Genomic DNA, 23014 nt, shown 5'->3' on the forward strand with positions numbered 1-23014 from the left:
TCTACACAGTCGGGTCGAGAGCATGTAATCACATACTACAAGATATGAAACATGATCTAAGTTGTGCACAGGACCCAAACCAGTTCATCCTCATTCTAGTCCAGTAAGTTCAGGTGGTTCCTGTGTCCAAACCAGTCAGTGAGTATTTTTCTATTCTCCCAAGTTGATCTCAGGGATACTTCTTTACAGTAAATTGACATATGGTGACTGATGAATATTCTACTGTAGGTTTGTGTGCTGCAAGCTCTGCTACCTAAAGTGTCAACTAATTAAAAAACTAATATTAATACATGAATGAACGGTTGATTATTTCTAACACCAGTAGAGCAGTTTACCAATATACATAACATCCACCTCCAGCGGGTCAGAGACAGTGCTGCCCAGAGAGTTGATGGCCACCACTGTGATGTTGTAGTTGACCCATATAGAGGTGTGGCTCTTGTTGAAGAAGCACGAGTTGCTCCCTGCAGCTTGGTAATCTGGACACTCATACATTCCATCGGAGCTGCACAAAGACAAACAAGACCTTTTCTGACATTCATAGGGGTGAATGCTGGTGATGTGTGCTGGTGCGGGCATCACAGTAAACTTGCATTACATCAATGTAGATAAATACAACACGTGAACACTCAAGGCTGTTTTGCAATGCAGGGCTGATTGGCTGCTCTGGTGAAATTGATAAGTCAGAGGTAACTCACCAACAAAGTTGTGTACTCAGTTGACTGATCTTGCACGTGATAAGTATGGAGACTGAGCTAGTACTTTTCTACAGTCAGTGGATTTCAACGGTGTTCAGTGCTGACACAGGACAGCTTCAGTACACATATCAATAATGTTGAAGCTGGGTAACTAGAACTACCACCATATAATCATAACAAGAGTGGTCGTGACTCTAGACCTACAAATCAACAGTGGACACAAAAATATAAATTATTAAAATGAGTGCTACGAACTCTTCTTTCTGGTAATAGAGGTGGTGGGTTGTGGGTAGTCCTCCATCAAAACCAGGGTCCCACCGGCATGTAAAGGTCTCCTTCTCAGGGGATCTACAGTTGATGAGCACAGGTTTCCCTGGGTGAGAGATACCTGGGTGCACACACATGCCACAGCTGGACATTAGCGCATGACAATCTACCTGCACATAACATGTTGTGGACCATCTATATTTATATTCCCGAAAAATGTACAAAGACTCCAGCCACCCGAGACATGGACCGTTCTCCCGTGCTCCTGTCCGGCAGGCGGTACCGGTGTATCAAGGCTCAGACCAACAGACTTATAAACAGCTTCTATCCCCCTAGCCATAAGACTGGTAAATGGTTAACAACTACTGCTAAAATTATTTTTGATTAGATGTATAACTACCACTACAATACTGTTAATTGATTATTGATTGCAATTACCATTAGCTTCAATCTATTTATCCTGTTACTAGTGATTATTACTCCTGTTCACATTTAATGTTGCCATTAATATATTACCATAAGTATTTATATATTCCTGCTACGAGTCACTTTTTAGCCCTGTTTACATGTACACTGAGTGTACAAAACATTAAGAACACCGGCTCTTTCCATGACACAGACTGACCAGTTGAAAGCAATGAGTCCTTATTGATGTCACTGGTTAAAACCACTTCAATCAGTGTAGATGAAGGGGAGGAGATAGGTTAAAGAAGGATTTTTAAGCCTTGAGACAATTGAGACATGGATTGTGTATGTGAGCCATTCAGAGGGTGAATGGGCAAAACAAAAGATTTGTGCCTTTGAACAGGGTATGGTAGTAGGTGCAAGAACTGCAACACTGCTGAGTTTCACGCTCAACAGTTTCCCGTGTGTATCAAGAATGGTCCACCACCCAAAGGACATCCAGACAACTGTGGAAAGCATTGGAAACATGGACCAGCATTCCTGTGGAATGCTTTCGACACCTTGTAGAGTCCATGCCCTGACAAACTGAGGCTGTTCTGAGGGCAAAAGGGGTGAAACTCAATATTAGGAAGGTGTTCCTAATGTTTGGTATACTCAGAGTATATCTGCCTATCATGCCTACACACACACACCAACCCACTAATTTTAATGTTTTTTTTATTTAACTAGGGAAGTCAGTTAAGAACAAATTCTTATTTACAATGACAGCCTACCCCGGCCAAACCCAGACGATGCCGGACCAATTGTGCGCCACCCTATGGGACTCCCAACCACGGCCGGATGTGCTGGAACCTGGATTCGAACCAGGGACTGCAGTGACGCACTGAGATGCAGTGCTCTTAGCCCACTGCACCACTCGGGCACAATATTGTTTACATTGTTTATTATTACTTGGAGTGAAAACCTACAGGAGGGTAGCTCTCCAGGAATAGAGTGGGAGTGAAAACCTACAGGAGGGTAGCTCTCCAGGAATAGGGTTGGAGAGCCCTGATCTAAAGATGGGGAATCATCTTTAGAGCAGTGGGGAGAAAGCCTCAATCTGCTCCACACTGATTTTTTTCAGTGGGTAAAAAAAAGGCCATCTAATAATTTGGCCAGGTAAAAATGTATTTGAACACGCATTTCACCATCTGACATAATGGCAGCCTTTTGGGCTTTACACATTTTGAACAAAGAGCGATTTGGGAGCCAAATGAGCCGGCTCAAAGACTCGGAATGCCCATCACTACAGAGCAGGCTCAACTGTCGAGAGGGGTAACGGGGAAATCATTCAAAAAATGACATGCCCTCCTAAATCTGGTTCTGTTTGTGATATTAAGATTCTAACAATGACACTGTTTATATAGACTTATTTACTGTATTACTCTTTAAAATTGGTAGAGTAATTAAACATTTACATTTGTCTTGAGTCATTAGGATGCCCTCTGTCTTTCTAGTGTTAATATACACAATCACAAAGAAAGACATCAATTTTAATTTAGGAAGGTAATAAAAAGCATAGGCCTACAAGACAATTTATTTCAAAATAACAGAATAGCATGTTTTGAGTTTTATTTACCTGTGCTTAGTAGCCAAGGCCATATCAATAATGAAATCAACTTGTTAGTTTAGCAGACATCACAGGCCCTGCCCTACCACAGTCAACACACATCTTTTACAGTAAGTGTATAATGGAATAACAGAAGAATATTAAAGGATATTTTTCCAAAATGACTATTGCTGATTGTCGACAGTAGCCTACTTACATGAGGAACATGCATGGAGACACAGTTATTCCAGGAAAAAGTAATCTTTTGAAACAGAGACCATGTAAGCAATTTGTTTGGCAAAAATAGGTTCATTAGAAACCTTGGAATCTGCTCTTTCTGATAGGGTATAGCAATCAAAACATCTGGCCTGCATGGACCTCTGTAGGATGATATGGAACAAGTGCTATTTGGGATGCTCCATTCCCTTCTTTGTCAACGCACGCTGGGCATCAGTCTCTTCATTCTCCATTTGACAATTAATAATATTGTCACCCATCAGACTATTGTCAATTTAATCTTGTCTTTAGGCCACATCTATTATTATTTGTGTGAAATAAGTTCCAATATAGTTTAGGTGTATTTTGGACGGGCCAGCTGGGCAGGCAACTATCTTAGAAAATACACTCATCTTATTTTAGTATTTCCAGTCTTTTTTCTGTCTGATTCCAATTTACATTTGGTGTCCTGAGGTTTCTTATGACCATTGTTAACATAATGCATGCATTATTTATGATGGAATATTTACACAATTGAAATATCAACGTCAGAATGACTCATGGCCATTCAAGTAGTTATGGAATTCCAATGCTCTGCGCTCTAGCTAGCTAGCTGGCTAATTGGTTTGTTCGAATGATACAGCTGGACACCAAACATACAGTAAATTGAAGAGTCGCCTGAAGCTTGAGAGGAATGGGAGATGCAGTAGAGCAAGGATGGGCAAACACCAGTCTCAACGTCAACAGTTGAGAGGCGAATCCGGGATGCTGGCCTTCTAGTCAGAGTTGCAAAGAAAAAGCCATATCTCAGACTGGCCAATAAAAATAAAAGATTAAGATGGGCAAAGGAACACACACTGGACAGAGGAACGCTGCCTAGAAGCCCAGCATCATGGAGTCGCCTCTTCAATGTTGACGTTGAGATTGGTGTTTTGCGGGTACTATTTAATGAAGCTGCCAGTTGACTTGAGGCGTCTGTCTCTCAAACTAGACACTAATGTACTTGTCCTCTTGCTCAGTTGTGCACCGGGACCTCCCACTCCTTTCTATTCTGGTTAGAGCCCGTTTGCAATGTTCTAAAAAAGGCCAGTTTTATTGCTTCTTTAAAATCAGGACAACAGTTTTCAGCTGTGCTAACATAATTGCAAAAGGGTTTTCTAATGATCAATTAGCCTTTTAAAATTATAAACTTGGATTAGCTAACACAACGTGCCATTGGAACACAGGAGTGATGGTTGCTGATAATTGGCCTCTGTACGCCTATGTAGATATTCCATTAAAAAAAACAGCCGTTTCCAGCTATAAAAAAGTAATTTACAACATTAACAATGTCTACACTGTATTTCTGATCAATTTTTATTTTAAATGGACAATTTTTTTGTTGCTTTTCTTACAAAAACAAGGACATTTCTAAGTGACCCCAAACATTTGAACGGTAGTATATAGACACACCATATACAGTGAGTGTACAAAACATTAGGAACACCTGCTCTTTCCATGATATAGACTGACCAGGTAAATCCAGGTGAAAGCTATGATCCCTTATTGATGTAAAAAATCCACTTCAATCAGTGTTGATGAAGGGGAGGAGACAGGTTAAATAATGATTTTTAAGACAATGTTTTGACAATTGAGACATGGATTGTGTATATGTGCCATTCAGAGGGTGAATGGGCAAGACAAAAGATTTAAATCCCTTTGAATGGGTTATGGTATTAGGAGCCAGGCGCACCGGTTTGAGTGTGTCAAGAACTGCAATGCTGCTGGGTTTTTCCAAGCTCAACAGTTTCCCTAGTGTATCAAAAAAAGAAGAACATCCAGCTAACATCCAGCTAACGGCAGACCAGTAGTCGAAAACGGGTCATTGATGAAAGACGACAAAGGAGGCTGACACAAATTGTGAAGAGCAACAGACAGGCTACGGTTGGTCAATTGACAGTCCAGTATAACATTGGTGCCCAAAGACCCATAAAAGAATGCACAACTCATCGTAGCTTGACACAAATGGGGTATGGCTGCCAATAACCTTACAGAGTACCACATCTTTCAGTAAAAAACAAGAAACTGTGGTTGCAGTAGGCAAAGGAACGAAAACATGGGTCACTGGAGAATTGGAAACACATTGCCTGGTTTCTGCAATTTTACTCTGATGGGAGGACTAGAGTATGGAGAAAACCACAGGAGTACATGCATCCTCATGGCAGCAGTGTATCCTTCTGTAAATTCATTTCAGCACGATAATGGCCCATGCCACAAGGCTATGATTGTCTAGTAATGGTTCCACGAACATGACAGTGAATTCAGCTTCCTGCAGTGACCTGCCCAGTCACCAGATCTCAATCCAATTGAGCATCTGTGGGATGAGATGGAGCAAGCTATTCGGAGTAGAGATCCACTACCAGCCAACTTGACACAACCGTGGGGAAGCAATGGAGTCAACATGGGCCAGCATCCCTGTGGAACGCTTTTGACACCTTGTAGAGTCCATGTCCCAACAAATTGAGGCTGGTCTGAGTTCAAAAGGGGGTGCAACTAAACAGTAGGAAGATGTTCCTAATGTTTTGTACACTCAGTGTACAATGCCAACTTAGATTAATACAATATGATCCCAATAAAAAAAAATGGAATTCCCAAGACTAATATGTTGTTTGTTTGCGATGCAGCAACAGTTACATCCATGCCTTTATTATAACTTACCAATGCAGTCCAAGACTTCAGAAAGCAGCAACAACAACACCCCTCCAACTTCTCCCCACATCTTGCCCCTAACCTCACAGACAGTGATGGTGGGCCCTGGAAAGGGATGTGACATCACATGGCTTAAGTTAAAGCTACAAAAGTCTTGTTTTTACTTGATAAAAAAACATATAAAGGGTAAACAATGGCAAACGTGCATAAAGATGGCAGAATTCAGATATGACGTCATTGTTTTAGCACTATCCAAAGAGTTTTTAAACTATGCCCCACGATATGGTTCAATGTGCCGATAAATCAGCACAGTCTATTTTTTCGGTTTTTCATATTACCAGCATCTTGAAGCTAAAATTGGGATCATGTATCATGCCAATGACCATACAAAAAAACAGAGTAACGGAGAGCAATGTACAATACGGCGAACTTAGCAAATCCATAAATAAATAATAAATATCTCCTTTTAAATACACCATTGGCCCCCAAATTAAATGTAACAGATGAGAAAATACATAATGATTAGACATCAAATTAATTATACATCTAACTCATTAACAGCAACATCAATGAAATGCCATTAACCACAAAGTTAAGAAATCCCCCAGTCTTGACATTTTACAAGTAAACACAAGAGAGTGGGATCAAAGATGAGACATCTGGTAATGGACTTTGAGACGGTGTTCAGTTTAAAGCACTGTGAGAGGTAGGGTCCTGTCACTAGGGCCCTTGACTAAGTGATTGTTCTCAGAAGGAAGATACAGGGTCATGTCCGACACACTGCACTGACCCGGAAAGGGGTGTTGAAAGTAGTATAGCTGGTATAGCTTTCTAAATCCTACACATTTATTTAGTAAACCCTCTCACAATGCATACACACATACTATGTTTCTCTGCATGAAATATTAGCGATGCACTGGAGTAAAATTTGTGGTAGTATGTGAAATGAAAAGTTGGACACAAACTTTGCAACCATATTCTTCAGGGCTATATTTCTCCTTTATGTGATCTAAGGAATTTCGTTACTAGTGCAAGAGAGTGCAAAGTCAAATGAAAGAGGAGTTTAAAGAGATCACTAATCACGATCAAGGAGGGATAAGATGAGCATTTAGAATGAGGAGGGAGGCTATTATTGTACAATTTGGGATCATTTGGCCTAATTTCAAAACACACTTCTGACACTTATGATTAATAACAGCTTAATTTACTTACTGAAACATATTTAGTGTTTAGTACTTTTACCCTGTGTTACCCTGTTGGTAAGTTAATCTTTCTGAGTCTCTGCCCTGATATAAACAACTGAAAGACTAACAACCCAAAACAGTTGATAGAAAAGAGATGTGCCTAAGAATGTTATTGCTGCACCCGTGACCACAAACATTGGCTATGACACTGTGGGTCATTCAAAATAAAAAATAAATACAGGTAATACAGGTATGACTAACCCAGATAATTTACAAGGTTATGTGATGGTAGTTTCTCAGGGCAACGCTTAGGTGGGTTGTGGAGAGCTGGTGTATGACCTCATAGAAAGTTACTGAATTTGCTTTTGGTGTTGTTCAATATAAAATATGGTTGTGAGAAAACATTTGATATTAATAATAAACATTTAGACATTGTTTTTTAAATGCATGTTATCTTAACATAAATAAAATGACGTATCCAAGTGTAAATGTTTATTAGTAATATCGTGAGTTTGGCATACTAGTTATTTATAGGGCTATTTCAGGCCAAGTTCACATTGCCATTGTTCACCAGCCCAAAGACTGTTCCTGGACTATCTACTGTAGCCAACATAACCCAAATCGTCATATCACATTACTTTAGTCTATAAAGGTAAGTCAATAAAATGTAATTTACATGAAGTATGTAATACACGCAATATGTTTTAACTTACATAATGTTGTATTTGAAAAAACATGTACATTTGAGTAAAAACGTCAAATGAGTTGCAATGAAAAACGTATAGTACTCACCTAGGTAAAGCACGAATCCACTGGACTCGTGGTTAAAGTGCTGACACAAGAGGTGGGTTCTTGAATTGCATGAATATTTCTTATCTCAACAAATATCACATCTTATTTTGTAGCCTACAGTTGTCGAAGCCTCTGCTGCGTTGGAACAATTCACATCGCTACCTGTATAGTCAGAGAGGAAGAGGTTTTGCTCCACCCCAAATCTGCCCAAGGAAATCAACCCACGAAATAGATATGGAGGTCAATGAGGAGAGTGTCGAATTTGGTCAACAAAATTCTTTATTGTAAATTTGCTACATGGAGCTTACTTGATTGAATAGAAGTTTCGTAATGGTGAGGTTGTTATGAATGCACGGATATAAGTGGACGCACGTGGCATTTTGCCAACTTTGAAAAAAAATACTTTCAATCTGGATATCTACTTATATATTTTAGCATGGACATTGCCATTGAGGGCTTCCAACATTTTGAAGTAGTCAACTAGTTTGGAATTCATATTAGTTGGGAGCAATCAGCCAATGAAGAAGAAGAAGAAGAAAAATAAACTACTTTAAAATGGAGATAGCCTCAATGGCGCTAACCATGCTCTAGCAGACGCTATAATGGCACAGATTAAAATATGAATCCTCTATCTATCTCTATGGCCCGTTTATCACACGCGTATCTACCCTCATTAGCTAGAATGGTCGCACCTGATCTCGCCTCTTCCCGCCTGGTTTGCATCTTTGAGAACATATATTTCTATTCTTAGAGCGGTCACTCTATTATCTTGTCAATATAATAGAGAATATTTAATGGAGGTCAAATAAAATCAAATGTTATTTGTCAAATGGGCCGAATACAACAGATGTAGACCTTACAGTGAAACGCTTACTTACAACCCTTAACCAACAATGCAGTTCAAGACAAATAATTAGGAAAATATTTACTAAATAAATAAAAAATTTAATAAAAAGTAACACAATAAAATAACAATAACGAGGCTATATACAGGGGGTACAGGTTAGTCGAGGTAATTTGTACATGTAGGTAGGGGTAACGTGACTATGCATAGATAATAAAGCAGTGTAAAAACAAGGGGGGAGGGGGGATCAATGTAAGTAGTCCAGGTGGCCATTTGATTAATTGTTCAGCAGTCTTATGGCTTGGGGGTAGAAGCTGTTAAGGAGCCTTTTGGACCTAGACTTGGTGCTCCGGTACCGCTTGACGTGCGGTAGCAGAGAGAACAGTCTATGACTTTGGTGAATGGCGTCTTTGACAATTTTTGGGGGCCTGGATGGCAGGAAGCTTGGCCCCAGTGATGTACTGGGCTGTACACACTACCATCTGTAGCGCCTTACGGTCGATGCCGAGCAGTTTCCATACCAGGCAGTGATGCAACCGGTCAGGATGCCCTCGGTGGCGCTTTTGAGGATTCCGGGACCCATACCAAATCTTTTCAGTCTCCTAAGGGGGAAAATGTGTTGTCATGCCCTCTTCACGACTGTCTTGGTGTGTTTGGACCATGATAGTTTTTTGGTGATGTGGACACCAAGGAACCTGAAACTCTCGGCCGCTCCACTACAGCCCGTAGATGTTATTCGACAATGAGCATGTTGAATTTGGTCAACAAAAAATGTAATTGCTAATTTGCTACCTGAGGCTTATTTGATGGAATAGAAGTTTTGTAATGGTTAGGTTTTTATGAATAGAAAATGGTTCGGTTTTTATGAATGCACTAATATAAGTGGACCACGTGGCTTTTTGGCAACTCTGAAAAATATGACTATATATCGGAGTTGTGCCTGTTGTTCACAGGCGTATCTGCCCTCTCATTGGCTAGAATGGTCACACCTGATCTCGCCCCCACCCTCCTGCTCTCCGTCTTTGAGGACATGTATTTTCATTGTTAGAGTGGTCACTCGACTATCTTGTCAGTATAATTGAACATATTTGGTATTACTAACCATTGAAAAATGTGAGATGATCTATGACTAGAAATAATTAAAGTTGAACCAAACAGATGAATACAAATAATTTATTTCAGATGTGGGAATCCTTTAGGCAGTTTATAAGTAATAATAATAGTTTTAATTCGGAATTATTCAACCCAATTAGGGTTTAAATGCGGAAGATACATTTCAGTTGAATCCATTCAGTTGTACAACTGACTAGGTATTCCCCTTTCCATTTCTCTCTCTCCTTCAGAGAATATCGTTATCAAGGAGGTAAGGAAGGATGCGAGTTTAGAGTATTGGGGCAAAAACGGAAGACCCATAACTAAACCGAAAGTCCCACCCAGTGGTAGGAGTGTATATCACTATTTGTAAGCTTTCAGGAAGTAACACCAACTCGTCTGAAGATTTGTGTCTTTTTGGCCCTCCCCAGAATGATCTTCGGAAATCCCCCAAACTTCTGCAGCGACCATGCCCATGTATCTACCTCTTCTGTGTAGAACACCTGATTTTAAACTACGACATATTTTTCATTTCACAAATGTTCAGATCTTTTTGCAAGTAACTTTTTCAAATTGACTGAACTGAACTACAGTAACTCGTTGAGATGTCGGATTCATCTGACCGGTCTTTAAACTTACATTTTCTGAAAGAACCTGTCATGAGGAAACTGTGTGAGGTTCTGGATAAAACCAACAGTAAAGGATGGCGTAAACTCGGGGAGATGGTCGGCAATGACCGGCGTTTTAGGGTGAGGTAAGCCTAATTAAGCAGTCGGACAGCCAGTCTGACCGTCGCGCGGAGATCCTTAGAGGGCGTAGTTCATCCTGATGCCGTATTACCTAACGACCTAAAAGGAATAATAGCGCCATCGTGTGGCCGGTTGGGCTAGTCTGAAGGGTTATTCTTTATACATCTTAGTTTACTTGTTTGATTTTACAGTAGAAATGTTATCCCTATCGTCAACATACTGTTATAACAGAATAATACATGTTATCAGTATTCCTGTGCATTTTTCATTTCCTAAGTGTGAACTAACTTATCATTTTTTCTTATAAAATAGTCTCATAGACAGTGTGTGCATTACTGTGTGCATAAATTCTGCCTTTTCCTTCACTGTGCAGTTCAGATGAGATGGAGATGTGCTCTCTGAAGGTGTTGGAGCTGGAGGGCAGCCCCAGCCGCGTGCTGCTCAGGCTCATGGGAGACAGAGGGTGCACACTGGGCCATCTGGTAGACTTACTACAAACCATGGGCCATACAGAGGCCCTACAGTGTGTCAAACCACCAGGTATACAGAGCATCTTTAGAAGATGTGTTCGCTGACTATTATCTGGTTGGTACTTGGAGGGAAGGCTCAGGATTATAAATGGTTTTGGCGACAAGTTAATCTCGACTCTTGATTTTGGTCCCTGTATGTAAATGTATTGATTATTTATTGTACATATATTTGAATCATTATTGAGAATTTCTTCCCATAATGGTTGTGTTTAGGTATCCAGATCCTCATTCAGCCCCAATCTGTGGCTATAATAGTGGGACACAACCTGCGACTCAGCTGTTATGCTGTGGGAAAGGCTGGTGTTCAATTCCAGTGGTTCAAAACCAAGGAGGAGGTGGGTAGCCTACTAGGGTGTGTTTTGAAGGTAGACCGTACTGTTTATGCATTGGTTGTAAACATGTCATTAAACATGTTTTCAGATAATCATATTGCTGATATCTTGACCAGATAACATTGTGACAGCTGTGGCTTCATAATGAGATATATATATTTTTCACCTTTATTTAACCAGGTAGGCTAGTTGAGAACAAGTTCTCATTTACAACTGCGACCTGGCCAAGATAAAGCATAGCAGTGCGACACAAACAACAACACGAGAGTTACACATGGAATTAACAAACATACAGTCAATAATACAATAGAAAAAGTCTATATACAATGTGTGCAAATGAGGTAGGATAAGGGAGGTAAGGCAATAAATAGGCCATGGTGGCGAAATAATTACAATTTAGCAATTAAACACTGGAGTGATAGATGTGCAGAAGATGAGTGTGCAAGTAGAGATGTATATTTCATGTGTTTTGAATTGATTTGATACATTGTGACTTCTCCAGGTACACAACAGTTCTTCTCCAGACCTGGTGATTAGCCCAGTCCAACTGACAGACGCAGGCTTCTACATCTGCAGGGTTAATTGTGGAGACTCCTTTGAGTTCAGCCAGTGGGCTCAGGTGGATGTCCTGAATGTTGCAACATCTTATGGTGAGACACTATCTTTTACCTCCCAATCAGTTCATGGACAACATTGTTATTATATCTTTCTTCTGCCTGGGATTTTTTGAATTTTATTTCTATCAGTTTCCATTTTAATAAGGCTAACATTTTCTACATGTTGTCGTTTCCTCCTTTCTGTGAAAGACAGACAAAACAGGGTTTGAGTTTGCTGAACGCTTTGTAGCACTAACGTCATCTTTTATCCCTCCAAAGCTTTCGCTAAACTCGCCCCCAGAGCGACTGCACATTGAATAAACTTATGTTTTGCATGCAGGGTTGGGATCCCACTCGTTGGAGGGCAGGCTGAAGGTGGTGATCCAGCCCCAGGGCCAGAGACTGCTGGTGGGGGACTCTCTGCAGCTGGAGTGTGGGGCGGTAGGGAGGCCTATCCCCCGCTACCAGTGGCACAGGAACGGGGTGCCCCTTCATTTTCCAGAGGCCTCCAAGAGGAGACTCACGGTAAGGAGGTCAGAGGAGGATGCTAACATCCTTGAGCGCTTATGTAGAAGGTTCCACTTTTATACTATTAAAGTTACACTGTTACAGTATATTTTGTAGTTACAGTACAGTAACTCTACAATACTGTTGAATGTTGTACAAATCAGATGAAAACAGTTAGAGTTAGTTGGAATTTTTTTCAAATAGCTTGATCTTGTTTGTTAATTCAAACAGATTCCGTATCTGCTGCTGGAACATCATGGAAAGTATCGCTGTGAGATTTGTATTAACAACGAAAGGACGTGGACGAATGAAGTAGACGTTTTAGTGGGTATGTCACTGTCCTTTATTTTACAGTACTATAATGATGATATTGATCCTAGCCTCAACAAAAGGTCTGTTTATCAGTATACAATATGAGCAAAAAAGACTCACATTGAATTTGGTGACAGTTCTTGATGATTACTTACTCTTGTTCTTGAATGAAAGGACCAAGGATATCTGTCCAGTTTTCAGGGGCAATGGAGTGTTCTGAAGGTATAGTTGAAGTGCCTCGTTTCTCTTAGTTTGGCCATCTGAGATGTACAGTATGTGCATGAATACAACAGGGCCATGTTGGAAACAGTGGGATGGCAAAATGAATCGGTTTTTATAGAGAAGGAGGGTTTGGTTCCATGTGTTGCATGCATTTTTTTCATCCTTTGGATTTTTGCCCGTTCATTTGATTGATTTATATTTTTGAGAGCACATCATAATCATAACAATCCCACAGAAAGTATGAAAATGTCTGTAATTTGAAAAATTGTCTTTACCGACGCTCAAAATCGCTACATTTCAATTATATAATCATTCACAGCTTTCAGTGATTCAGCTTAGATGTCGAGTATTAATTTCCAATTAATATTTGTAAATGTTCAAGACAGGACATATTTTCAGTGGGTACTCATTTACTAATGGCTAACATTAGGCATGTTGATCCGTTTGGCTTCTGACTGACCCCCACCTAATCAGTGACACTTTTTACTTTAATTCAGTTGAAATGAAAGCACAGGAAATATAAATTCTAGTAATTGTTCTAAAATTGTTTTCCCACAGATGATGTTTTTGCCTTTGGAGCTGGTAAGTGACACGCATTGAACGTATATCTGAGATGATCTATCACTGTTTATTGGACATTGTTTCCGGCAATTATAGATGTTTCTGCACATTACATATAGCAGTTTATCTCCTGAGAATGTTTATCAATCCACCATGTGTAATATCTGTATAATATAATGATAGTGTTGTGATTGTAGGTGCCAGTGAACTAATCCTGAACAGCAATCAAGAACCACCTTATGGTAAGCAGAACAAAAAATGAATCCACCCAGTACTTGGTTACCTTTTATTACTGCTAGAATACCAAATGCCTCTTAACATTTATTCTGTACAATTTTTTCTCCATGTTGGTCAATATGTAAAAATTTTCCACAACTGATTTCAACTCGTAGTCATTGATGGTATTTGTCTCTCATCACAGCGACAGATAAAGTGGCCCTGCTAATCGGGAACCTCTCGTACCGGAACCACCCCCAGCTGAAGGCGCCAATGGTGGATGTGTATGATCTCACCAACCTCCTGCGCCAGCTCAACTTCAAGGTAGTATCGCTGCTGGATCTCACCGAGTCAGAGATGCGCAACGCCGTGGACGAGTTTCTGCTCTTACTTCACAAGGGTGTCTATGGTACGCCATTCATTATTATGGCCTATTAGAGTATGAGAGACCGACCTAGAAGAATTTGATCAGTCAAATATTAGTTTATTTGATCTGGTTTTCCAAAAATATAGTGAATCATAAAAAATAAAATACTAGTTTAAAAAGTGAAGTCTATTTTCAGTCTTATTTCATTGACTGCTCTATTTACTGTCACGTTCAATTCACTCCTATAACCTTTTCCTAGGTTTGCTGTACTATGCTGGACATGGTTATGAGAACTATGGCAACAGCTTCATGGTACCGGTGGATGCTCCAAACCCGTATCACTCAGCCAACTGCCTGTGTGTGCAGAGCATCCTCAAACTGATGCAGGAGAAGGAGACAGGCCTCAATGTGTTCCTGCTGGATATGTGCAGGAAGCGGTGGGTAAAGACTAGTATAGTGTGCTAACCATGTTTGTTTTATGTATTTGTTTTTCACTACTATTCAATGTCCCTTCCCTGTTAGTAACATGGGATATAGACCACTCACCATTTCTTGTTTGTTGTAATACTGTAACTATTACATTTTTATTTTTAGAAATATTCATGATGATACAACCCCAAACATACTATTGAGGGTCACAGCTAACATTGTCTTTGGATATGCAACGTAAGTAATCTGATGATCACTCAAATATGTCTAAACTTCTATTCGTAACTTTGTATGAACAAATTAAATGATATATTCCCCAATTCTGTTCCATTCTTCTATTGTGCAGCTGCCAAGATGCAGAAGCGTTTGAGCTGAGCTCTAGTGGATTCACTAACGGTGTCTTCGTCAAGTTTCTGAAGAAACGTCTTCTGGAGGATGAGAAGATCACTGTGTTGCTGGACAGAGTGGCTGAGGGTAAGGAGCAATGGACCAATTATGTATTGGTGAACTAATCATTTAGTAAATGTCACCCCATCTATAGTATTTGTGGTCATGGAGTACAAATCAATGTAGCATGAAATATACAGTATTGATCTATTGCAGTGCCGTGCAAAATAAGTAACAGGAGTACAGAAACAAATCTATCCTATCCTACCCTGTATACTTCCATGCATCGATTATCATGGCAATAATACCTTGCCTAACAAATTTAATCTGTGAGAGCCTGAGGTAATGTTGTTATGGTGTTGTTTGTGTTATCCAGACATGGGCCAGTTCGATGCCACTAAGGGGAAGCAGGCTCTGGAGATCCGCAGCAGCCTATCAGAGAGGAGGGCTCTGACTGACCCTGTACTGCCTGGTGACAGCTCTGACATGGCCCTGGCTCACAACCGTCAGTGGGCCAAGGCTCACGGTAAGGACACGATCAACCAATGAAAGTAAATGCAGTACATTTCAATTTGAATTGTTTAGCTGAAGCAATCAATGTACTTATTGTGGACATAATGTTGTGTTTTCATTCTAGAACTGCCTGAGAGTATGTCTCTGGACTTTGACTGTGGGGCTCAGATCAAGCTGGGCTTCGCTGCAGAGTTCTCCAATGTGCTGGTCATTTACACCCACATCGTGAAGAAACCAGAGGACATGTTCTTCTGCCAGGCTCACGTCACCAACTTCTCCCCGGTGAGACGCTACAGTTTTTTGCCTTGTTCAATTATGCAAACTTGTTTCTTTCCCCAAGCTCCTGTCACCAGTTTCTCACAATTTGTTCCCTGTCCCCTAACCCTTGTGTCCACAGATCTGAAAAGGTGTAGCTAATCCATCCAAGCTTTTCCGATCAGTGAACACCAAAGGGATAGGAGGATAGGGAAAGGAATTTAAAATCAATATGCCACTGATGTCATTATGGTTTTCCTCAGCTCTGTTCAATACCAATGAGAGCGATTGTCTTTCTTTGGGTTTACTGAAACAACATTAGGAGCATCGTAAAGCGTCTGTCTGCTGAAGATGCTGAGGCTCCAGCACCTGCCTGAAAACGTTGCATATGCAGGTCGTCTTGTCCAAAAACATTTCCGTTGTTCTGTCCAGGACCTTGACGTTGACCCCAAAGAGATGAACAGGGAGACACCAGAGGAGACTGGCATCTACCTGCTCTCGAGCAGTCTTCCCCAGCACTGCCTGTACACACGCCTCAGCTCTCTACAGAAGCTCAGGGTAAGTGTACAAAGGATAATCACCACTTTCTACATTCTCACATTACTACGACATTATTATATTGTCTTTGCCCCTTTAGTTTGATATCTTGAAAAAAGGTTTTAAAAAATCGACCTTCCTGTTCATATGTGTGCTCTGTGTCCCCTCTGTAGGAGTAGCTGGTGTCATGTTAGAGCAGAGCTCACCTTGGACAAAACTGTTTTGATCTCCGTTAGAGCTCTAGTATAAACATATTAGGTTAATAAAATGTTCTTCTACTCCTTGTCTTCTCCTCTGTAGGATCAGCTGGGGTTTACAGTTTGTCTACAGGGCTCTTTCAAGGCCATGGATGAGCTGGTGGACTGGACCACTGACGTCAACATTGGCAAGCCCCTGATCGCCAGACTAGACCTGTACCGCACCATGAGGAGGAACAGCTGCCTGCAGACCTGCCCCATGCCCCACAGCCCCTGCCATAGCCCCAGAGCCGAGCACCTCCACCACCACCCCCAAGACCTTCTCTCCCCACACTGCTCCAGCCCTTACCTGGATGTGTGCGAGCCTTTACAGGGAGCTGTGGGAGGCTCACGTTGTGTGAGCTCCACTCTGTATGACAACTGTAGCTTCTCTCGCTATGGCTGTACTAGTAGTGACTCCCCTGGCAGAGCCAGCATTCCCATAGAGACCACGGATGACATAAACGAGCTGCAGACAGTCTTCATTAATAGCCTGCAGTTTCACCACCAGTGATGAGGCCCTCTCTAGGGCATTGGTAGGCTGGTGCCAGATCTGTTTCTGCTGTTTTGCTATCTCCTATGGCCATCAGATCTGGGATCAGGCTATGGTGGATTTTTGTAGGTCTACTCTGTAAATCCTAGTTTATTCCATGGCAACTCTTTGATACAGTTGCCTGGCTTTAGTGGAGATTACATGTATTTAGTACTTTAGACTAGATTTTTAAATTGAAATAACTGTCAGAGTTGTATAGCTGTACTTAAAAGGTTACATATCCAGCCTGCTGTGAAAAGGTTGTTTATTGCGATTCTTTTTCCATTTGTTAGATAATGATGATATAATGTGTAATATTAAGCTTTGCTAAAACGATCTTAACCAGCCTCTTTCATATTCTATAGATGATCTTTAAGAGCAGTTACTAAATGTAATAAAAATGTAATAACTTCATCCACATGGAGGCGTTGTCTCACTATATAAACAAGAGTTCTGGACATGGATTGTTTTTCATGGGGTTCTTATGATTCGTCTCTATTTATTACAAACGAAAATACAAAATCCAGTTATATACACTGTTTTACAAAGGCCGAAAATTCAGAGGGATGTCTTTTTTAACATGAAGCAATTCAGAGCATTTATAACCATGATACCATTGTTTTTTTTCTCCTCCCAATTGTACCTTCTTGCAAAGAAAACATGAGGTTGCTGTATATAAAAAGAACAGAAAACCTTTTTTTAATTACAACAACGAAAATACTCTTACTCCCTCCCAGCCCTGTGACGTTTTTCCTGACCTCTTCCCCACAGCTTTGTGAGGAAGACCGATTAAGAGTCATCTCTTCAACCCTCTATTGACAGATTAGCCAACCTAAGACTGGTTCAATTTAGACTTTGTGTAGAAGGTCTACTATACGTGTTTCAGATCAATCCAAGTCCACAGTCTAGATTAGAATACTTGAAAGCTGGAATATTTCAGGGAAGTCCAACCTTGGAAGTTATATCCTTGGTCAAACTTGGTGCTTAGGAACTAATCTCAAATCAACTGAACCAATGTTTTCTCTCATCACATGAGACAGCACTTCTCCTCTGCTTTAGATTTCATCTCAACCATAGTTGCCGACGCTTTTTCCTTGATCTGGTCCATGTCCATGTTCTGTAGGTTCTGTATCTGGCCCAGGATAGAATCCTTCTCTTCCTCCTCTGTGGCGTCCTCGTCCACCATTTTGAGTAGTTCTTCTGGCACGTCGATGTCGTCTCCTGCCGACTCCATCAGGTTTGCATCCTGTTCACTCTAAACACAGCAAGAAAGACACAGGTCAGACTGGCTGAGTAGGAGTGTATTATACCCATGTACTGTCTCAATATCATCATGTCTAAATTCTATTGTTTTTCTTCCTGGACTATATTTTAGCATACAGTAGGTCCTGTTTTTACTGAGGGGATTTATGTCCAACAGCTAACACTTCAAACAACAGCTTAATTTAGCATCACATGTGACCCTCTATGACCCTGCAAGAGAGGGAGACTCCCTGCATATCCTGTGAGACAGATGACATACAGACACACGCACACACACTCACAAACACAGGGCATGTTGGGTCTTGGGCTCAAACGTGAGATATCTGCGATCAGTCTTTTTTTTATGCCTTAATCTTGTGACTGTATTTAGGCATATCTGACTAGCAGGCCTTAGACTCCCGTGCATGTACTGAGTCTCTCTGACACTGACCAACACAGCCTCTGCATCATGTTATTAATTTATGTTAGTGTTCTCATTTACTGATACGTAAGATTATCACCTTATGTTATTCATAGAAAAGGGAAAATTATATACTGAACAAAAATATAAAGGCAAGTGTTTGTTTCATGAGCTGAAATAAATGAACCCAGAAATGTTCCATACACACAAAAAGCTTATTTCTGTCAAATTTTGTTCACAAATTTGTTTACATCCCACAACACAAATCCACAGATGTCTGAAGTTTTGAGGGAGCGTGCAATTGGCATGCAGACTGCAGGAATGTCCACCTGAGCTGTTGTCAGAGAATTGAATCTTAATTTCTTTACCATAAGCCACCTCCAACGTCATTTTAGAGATTGGCAGTACATCCAACTTGCCTCACAACCACAGATCACGTGTTACCAAGCCAGCCCAGGACCTCCACATCCGGCTTCTTCACCTGCGGGATCGTCTGAGACCAGCCACCCGGACAGATGATGAAACTGTGGGTTTGCCCAACCTAAAAAATTCTGCACAAACTGTCAGAAACCGTCTCAGGGATGCTCATCTGCATGCTCGGTGTCCTCACCAGGGTCTTGACCTGACTGCAGTTCGGCCTCCGGTAACTGACTTCAGTGGGCAAATACTCACATTCGATGGCCACTGGCATGCTGGAGAAGTGTGCTCTTCATGGTTGAATCCCGGGTTTCAAATGAACTGAGTACCCCATGGTGGTGGCGGGGTTATGGTATGGGCAGGCATAAACTACAGACAACGAACACAATTGCATTTTATTGATGGCAATTTGAATGCACAGAGATACTGTGACGAGATCCTGGGGCCCATTGTTGTGCCAGTCATCCGCCGCTATCATCTCATGTTTCAGCATAATAATGCACACCCCCATGTCGCAAGGATCTGTACACAATTCTTGGAGGCTGAAACGGTCCCAGTTCTTCCACGGCCTGCATACTCACCAGACATGTCACCCATTGAGCATGTATGGGATGCTCTGGATTGACGTGTGCGACAGCTTGTTCCAGTTCCCACCAATATCCAGCAACTTCGCAAGGCCATTGAAGAGAAGTGGGACAACATTCCACAGGCCACAATCAACAGCCTGATCAACTCTATGCAAAGGAGATGTGTCGCGCCGCACGAGGCAAATGGTGGTCACACCAGATACGGACTGGTTTTCTGATCCTTTTAAAGGTATCAGGGACCAACAGATGTATATCTGTATTTCCAGTCATGTGAAATCCATAGATTAGAGCCTAATTTATTTATTTTTATTGACTGATTTCCTTATATGAACTGTAACTCAGTAAAATCTTTGAAATTGTTGCATGTTGCGTTTTATAATTTTGTTCAGTATAGTTTTTTATTATTGAGGGCATTTGTATCTAAATAATTTCTCATCTTGTTTCATATGACATGAGAATATTGAGGGCATTTGTATCTAAATAATTTCTCATCTTGTTTCATATGACATGAGAATGAGAATGAGATGAGACTGTCTTACCTTTGGTAGTCTGTATTTGTCTCTTAAGCACGTTCTCAATGTAGCCCTCTCAGCTTTCTTTACCAAGAACTCTGAATCTCTCTCCATCCTGTTTTCAGACAAGAACAGAAACCATGTTATCAAAACTATAAAAACGTTTTAATATATTGTTGATTAGAATATCCAAAATGGTTAAAAGGCATTGTATTTTCACTGTGTGATACTGGTTGTGTAAAGGTTAGCATTATATTTTCAAAGATAATGTGTTTCTAGGCATTTGTGTAATCATAATTCCTAATGGCGTTGCCATTTTCATATCAGTCAATCACATGTTACTGGTGTCACTTCTAAATCAAATACAATATGAAGACTCAGTTTCTAGGGCCGCAGAGTAATACTTTTGTTTGTGTTGATCTCTAGATTATGACAGCATTTGTCAATCCACCAATTTTAGCAATTGGAGACAGAAAGTTATTCAGAAATAATCTGGATGTGATGTAATCTAGGACTGCATGGTGGTAGTCTGCTTTCAGTTTTACTCTTGTGATATGAACCTAATATGTGGTAAAACATTCTTCACAAAAATTTTAAAATATGTTTATTTTTATTACTCTTGACTCAAGGTACATTTACAGGTGTTTTTTTCATTGCCATTGTATCTCCCTTACATCTGTTTGGCTTTTATACTTCACATATGGTCTAATTCAAACATTCGCTATATATACAAAAGTATGTGAACACCCCTTCAAATTCGTGGATTCAGCTATTTCAGCCACACCGGTTGCTGACAGGTGTATAAAATCGAGCACATAGCCATGCAATCTCCATAGACAAACGTTGGCAGTAGAATGGCCTTTCTAAAGAGCTCAGTGACTTTCAATGTGGCACCGTCATAGGATGCCACCTTTCCAACTAGTCAGTTTGTCAAATTTCTGCCCTGCTAGAGCTGCTTCGGTCAACTGTAAGTGCTGTTATTGTGAAGTGGAAATGTGTAGGAACAACAATGGCTCAGCCGCAAAGTGGTAGGCCACACAAGCTCACAGAATGGGACTGCCGAGTGCTGAAGCATGTAGCGTAAAAATCGTCTGTCCTCTATAGCAACACTCACTACCGAGTTCCAAACTGCTTCTGGAAGCAATGTCAGCACAATAACTGTTTGTCGGGAGCTTCATGAAAAGGGTTTCCATGGCAGAGCAGCCACACAAGCCTAAGATGAGCAGTGGAAATGCGTTCTCTGGAGTGATGAATCATGCTTCACCATCTGGCAGTCCGACAGACGAATCTGGGTTTGGCGGATGCCAGGAGAACGCTACCTGCCCCAATGCATAGTGCCAACTGTAAAGTTTGGTGGAGGAGGAATAATGGTCTGGGGCTGTTTTTCATGGCTCGGGCTAGGCCCCTTAGTTCCAGTGAAGGGAAATCTTACCGCTACATCATGCAATGACATTCTAGACGATGCTGTGCTTCCAACTTTGTGGCAACAGTTTGGGGGAAGGCCCTTTCCTGTTTCAGAATGACAATGCCCCTGTGCACAAAGCGAGGTCAATACAGAAATGGTTTGTAATCGATGTGGAAGAACTTGAGGTTGGGGTCAGATTCAGGAGCATAATTTGTCAACGTATTTTCCATTTAATTTCAATTGTATTTGGCTGAATTGAAATGGAATGGACCCCAACCCTAAAGCATTCCTTCCTGCACAGAGCCCTAACCTTTGGGATGAATTGGAACGCCGACTGCGAGCCAGGCCTATTCGCCCAACATCAGTGCCCGACCTCACTAATGCTCTTGTGGCTGAACGTAAGCAAGTTCCCGCAGCAATGTTCCAACATCTAGTGGTAAGCCTTCCCAGAAGAGTGGAGGCTGTTATAACAGCAAAGTAGGGTCCAACTCAATATTAATGCCATGATTTCCCCACATACTTTTGATCATGCAGTGTAGCTCTAATTTTTCACAAAAGGGAAAGTTTAAAACTTAAAGCTCTGCTTTTGCTTGCTATTGAATAAAAAACTGGCCATTTTAATAATTCCAAGGAGGTTGGGGTCAGATTCAGGAGCATAATTTGTCAACGTATTTTCCATTTAATTTCAATTGTATTTGGCTGAATTGAAATGGAATGGACCCCAACCCTAAAGCATTCCTTTCTAGGGTTGCAAAGCTACCGGTAATTTACCGAAGTTACCAGAATATTCAGTAATTTAGGTAATTAACAGAAAATTGATGGCAACTCTAGTAGTGACTTACTTTTCCTCCACCAGCTGTTTCTGGTACTCCTCTGCCTCCTCTCTAGACATCGCCTCGGTGGCCATGGAGACAATGTTTCCTCTGGTAGTCCACTGTAGGAGAGAGCTGGACTGGACAGTGCTCTACTACTGTAGCTCTTCACCAAACTGCTCCACTACTTACCATCAGCTTCAACTGTGTGAATATCCTACAAGGGGATTTGCAGGCAACACTTGTTTTTTCTGTCCTCAAGTTTTGGTCACTGAGTCCCAGCCTTCGACTGAGGGATGGCAATGTGAAGGGCACGACTGATCCCTGATGGGCCGGCTGACTACATAAGCCCTCATAATCAGAGTCATTCCTGCCAACGCCATGATCTGGATTAATCCTTTTGGGGACAGATTATTTAAATTAAAACATTTAATAAGAGCAATAAAAGTAAAGTTCACAGGGACTGCTTTTGAGATGGGTAACATTGTGGTGTAGACTGGTATAGTGGTATATTCCACTAAAGACAGGGCAGAGCACTACTCACTAGGCCTAATCCGTGTCAT

At 41.0% G+C, this 23014-nt stretch overlaps 3 protein-coding genes across 6 annotated transcripts in view; 1 reads left to right on the forward strand and 2 right to left on the reverse strand.

Annotated features, from left to right (window-relative positions):
* prlrb (prolactin receptor b) overlaps positions 1–8056 on the reverse strand; it is a 23269-nt gene extending 15213 nt beyond the window's left edge. The window contains exons 1-4 of one of the 3 annotated variants that reach the window (XM_071403720.1): positions 7839–8056; positions 5872–5967; positions 954–1086; positions 336–505 (exon numbers count right to left, since the gene is read on the reverse strand). In XM_071403720.1, the coding sequence (XP_071259821.1) occupies positions 336–505; positions 954–1086; positions 5872–5932 (364 nt within the window). In that variant the 5' untranslated portion in view covers positions 5933–5967; positions 7839–8056. Of the gene's footprint in view, positions 1–335; positions 506–953; positions 1087–5871; positions 6006–7834 lie in introns of all 3 variants that reach the window. The other 2 variants (XM_071403721.1, XM_071403722.1) reach the window with 2 other exon arrangements.
* Positions 8057–10138: 2082 nt separating this feature from the next.
* Positions 10139–17519, forward strand: malt1 (MALT paracaspase 1). 2 transcript variants are annotated; one of them, XM_071403723.1, is made up of 17 exons: positions 10139–10528; positions 10897–11063; positions 11267–11388; positions 11888–12035; positions 12322–12506; positions 12720–12816; positions 12975–13022; positions 13581–13604; positions 13781–13825; positions 14005–14208; positions 14426–14603; positions 14761–14832; positions 14942–15069; positions 15359–15508; positions 15620–15777; positions 16183–16308; positions 16588–17519. In XM_071403723.1, the coding sequence occupies exons 1-17, from the start codon at positions 10380–10382 to the stop codon at positions 17035–17037; spliced, it is 2451 nt and encodes an 816-aa protein (XP_071259824.1). In that variant the 5' UTR covers positions 10139–10379; the 3' UTR covers positions 17038–17519. The 2 variants fall into 2 exon arrangements, with proteins under 2 accessions (XP_071259824.1, XP_071259825.1); XM_071403724.1 differs by lacking the exon at positions 12975–13022.
* On the reverse strand, positions 17515–22770 carry cplx4b (complexin 4b). Its single transcript, XM_071403725.1, has 3 exons — positions 22482–22770; positions 20262–20349; positions 17515–18310 (listed from the first exon to the last, which is right to left on the reverse strand). The coding sequence occupies exons 1-3, from the start codon at positions 22544–22546 to the stop codon at positions 18083–18085; spliced, it is 381 nt and encodes a 126-aa protein (XP_071259826.1). The 5' UTR covers positions 22547–22770; the 3' UTR covers positions 17515–18082.
* Between the last annotated feature and the right edge of the window lie 244 nt (positions 22771–23014).

Source organism: Salvelinus alpinus, chromosome 5 (genome assembly GCF_045679555.1).
Source record: "Salvelinus alpinus chromosome 5, SLU_Salpinus.1, whole genome shotgun sequence".
Lineage (NCBI taxonomy): Eukaryota > Metazoa > Chordata > Actinopteri > Salmoniformes > Salmonidae > Salvelinus > Salvelinus alpinus.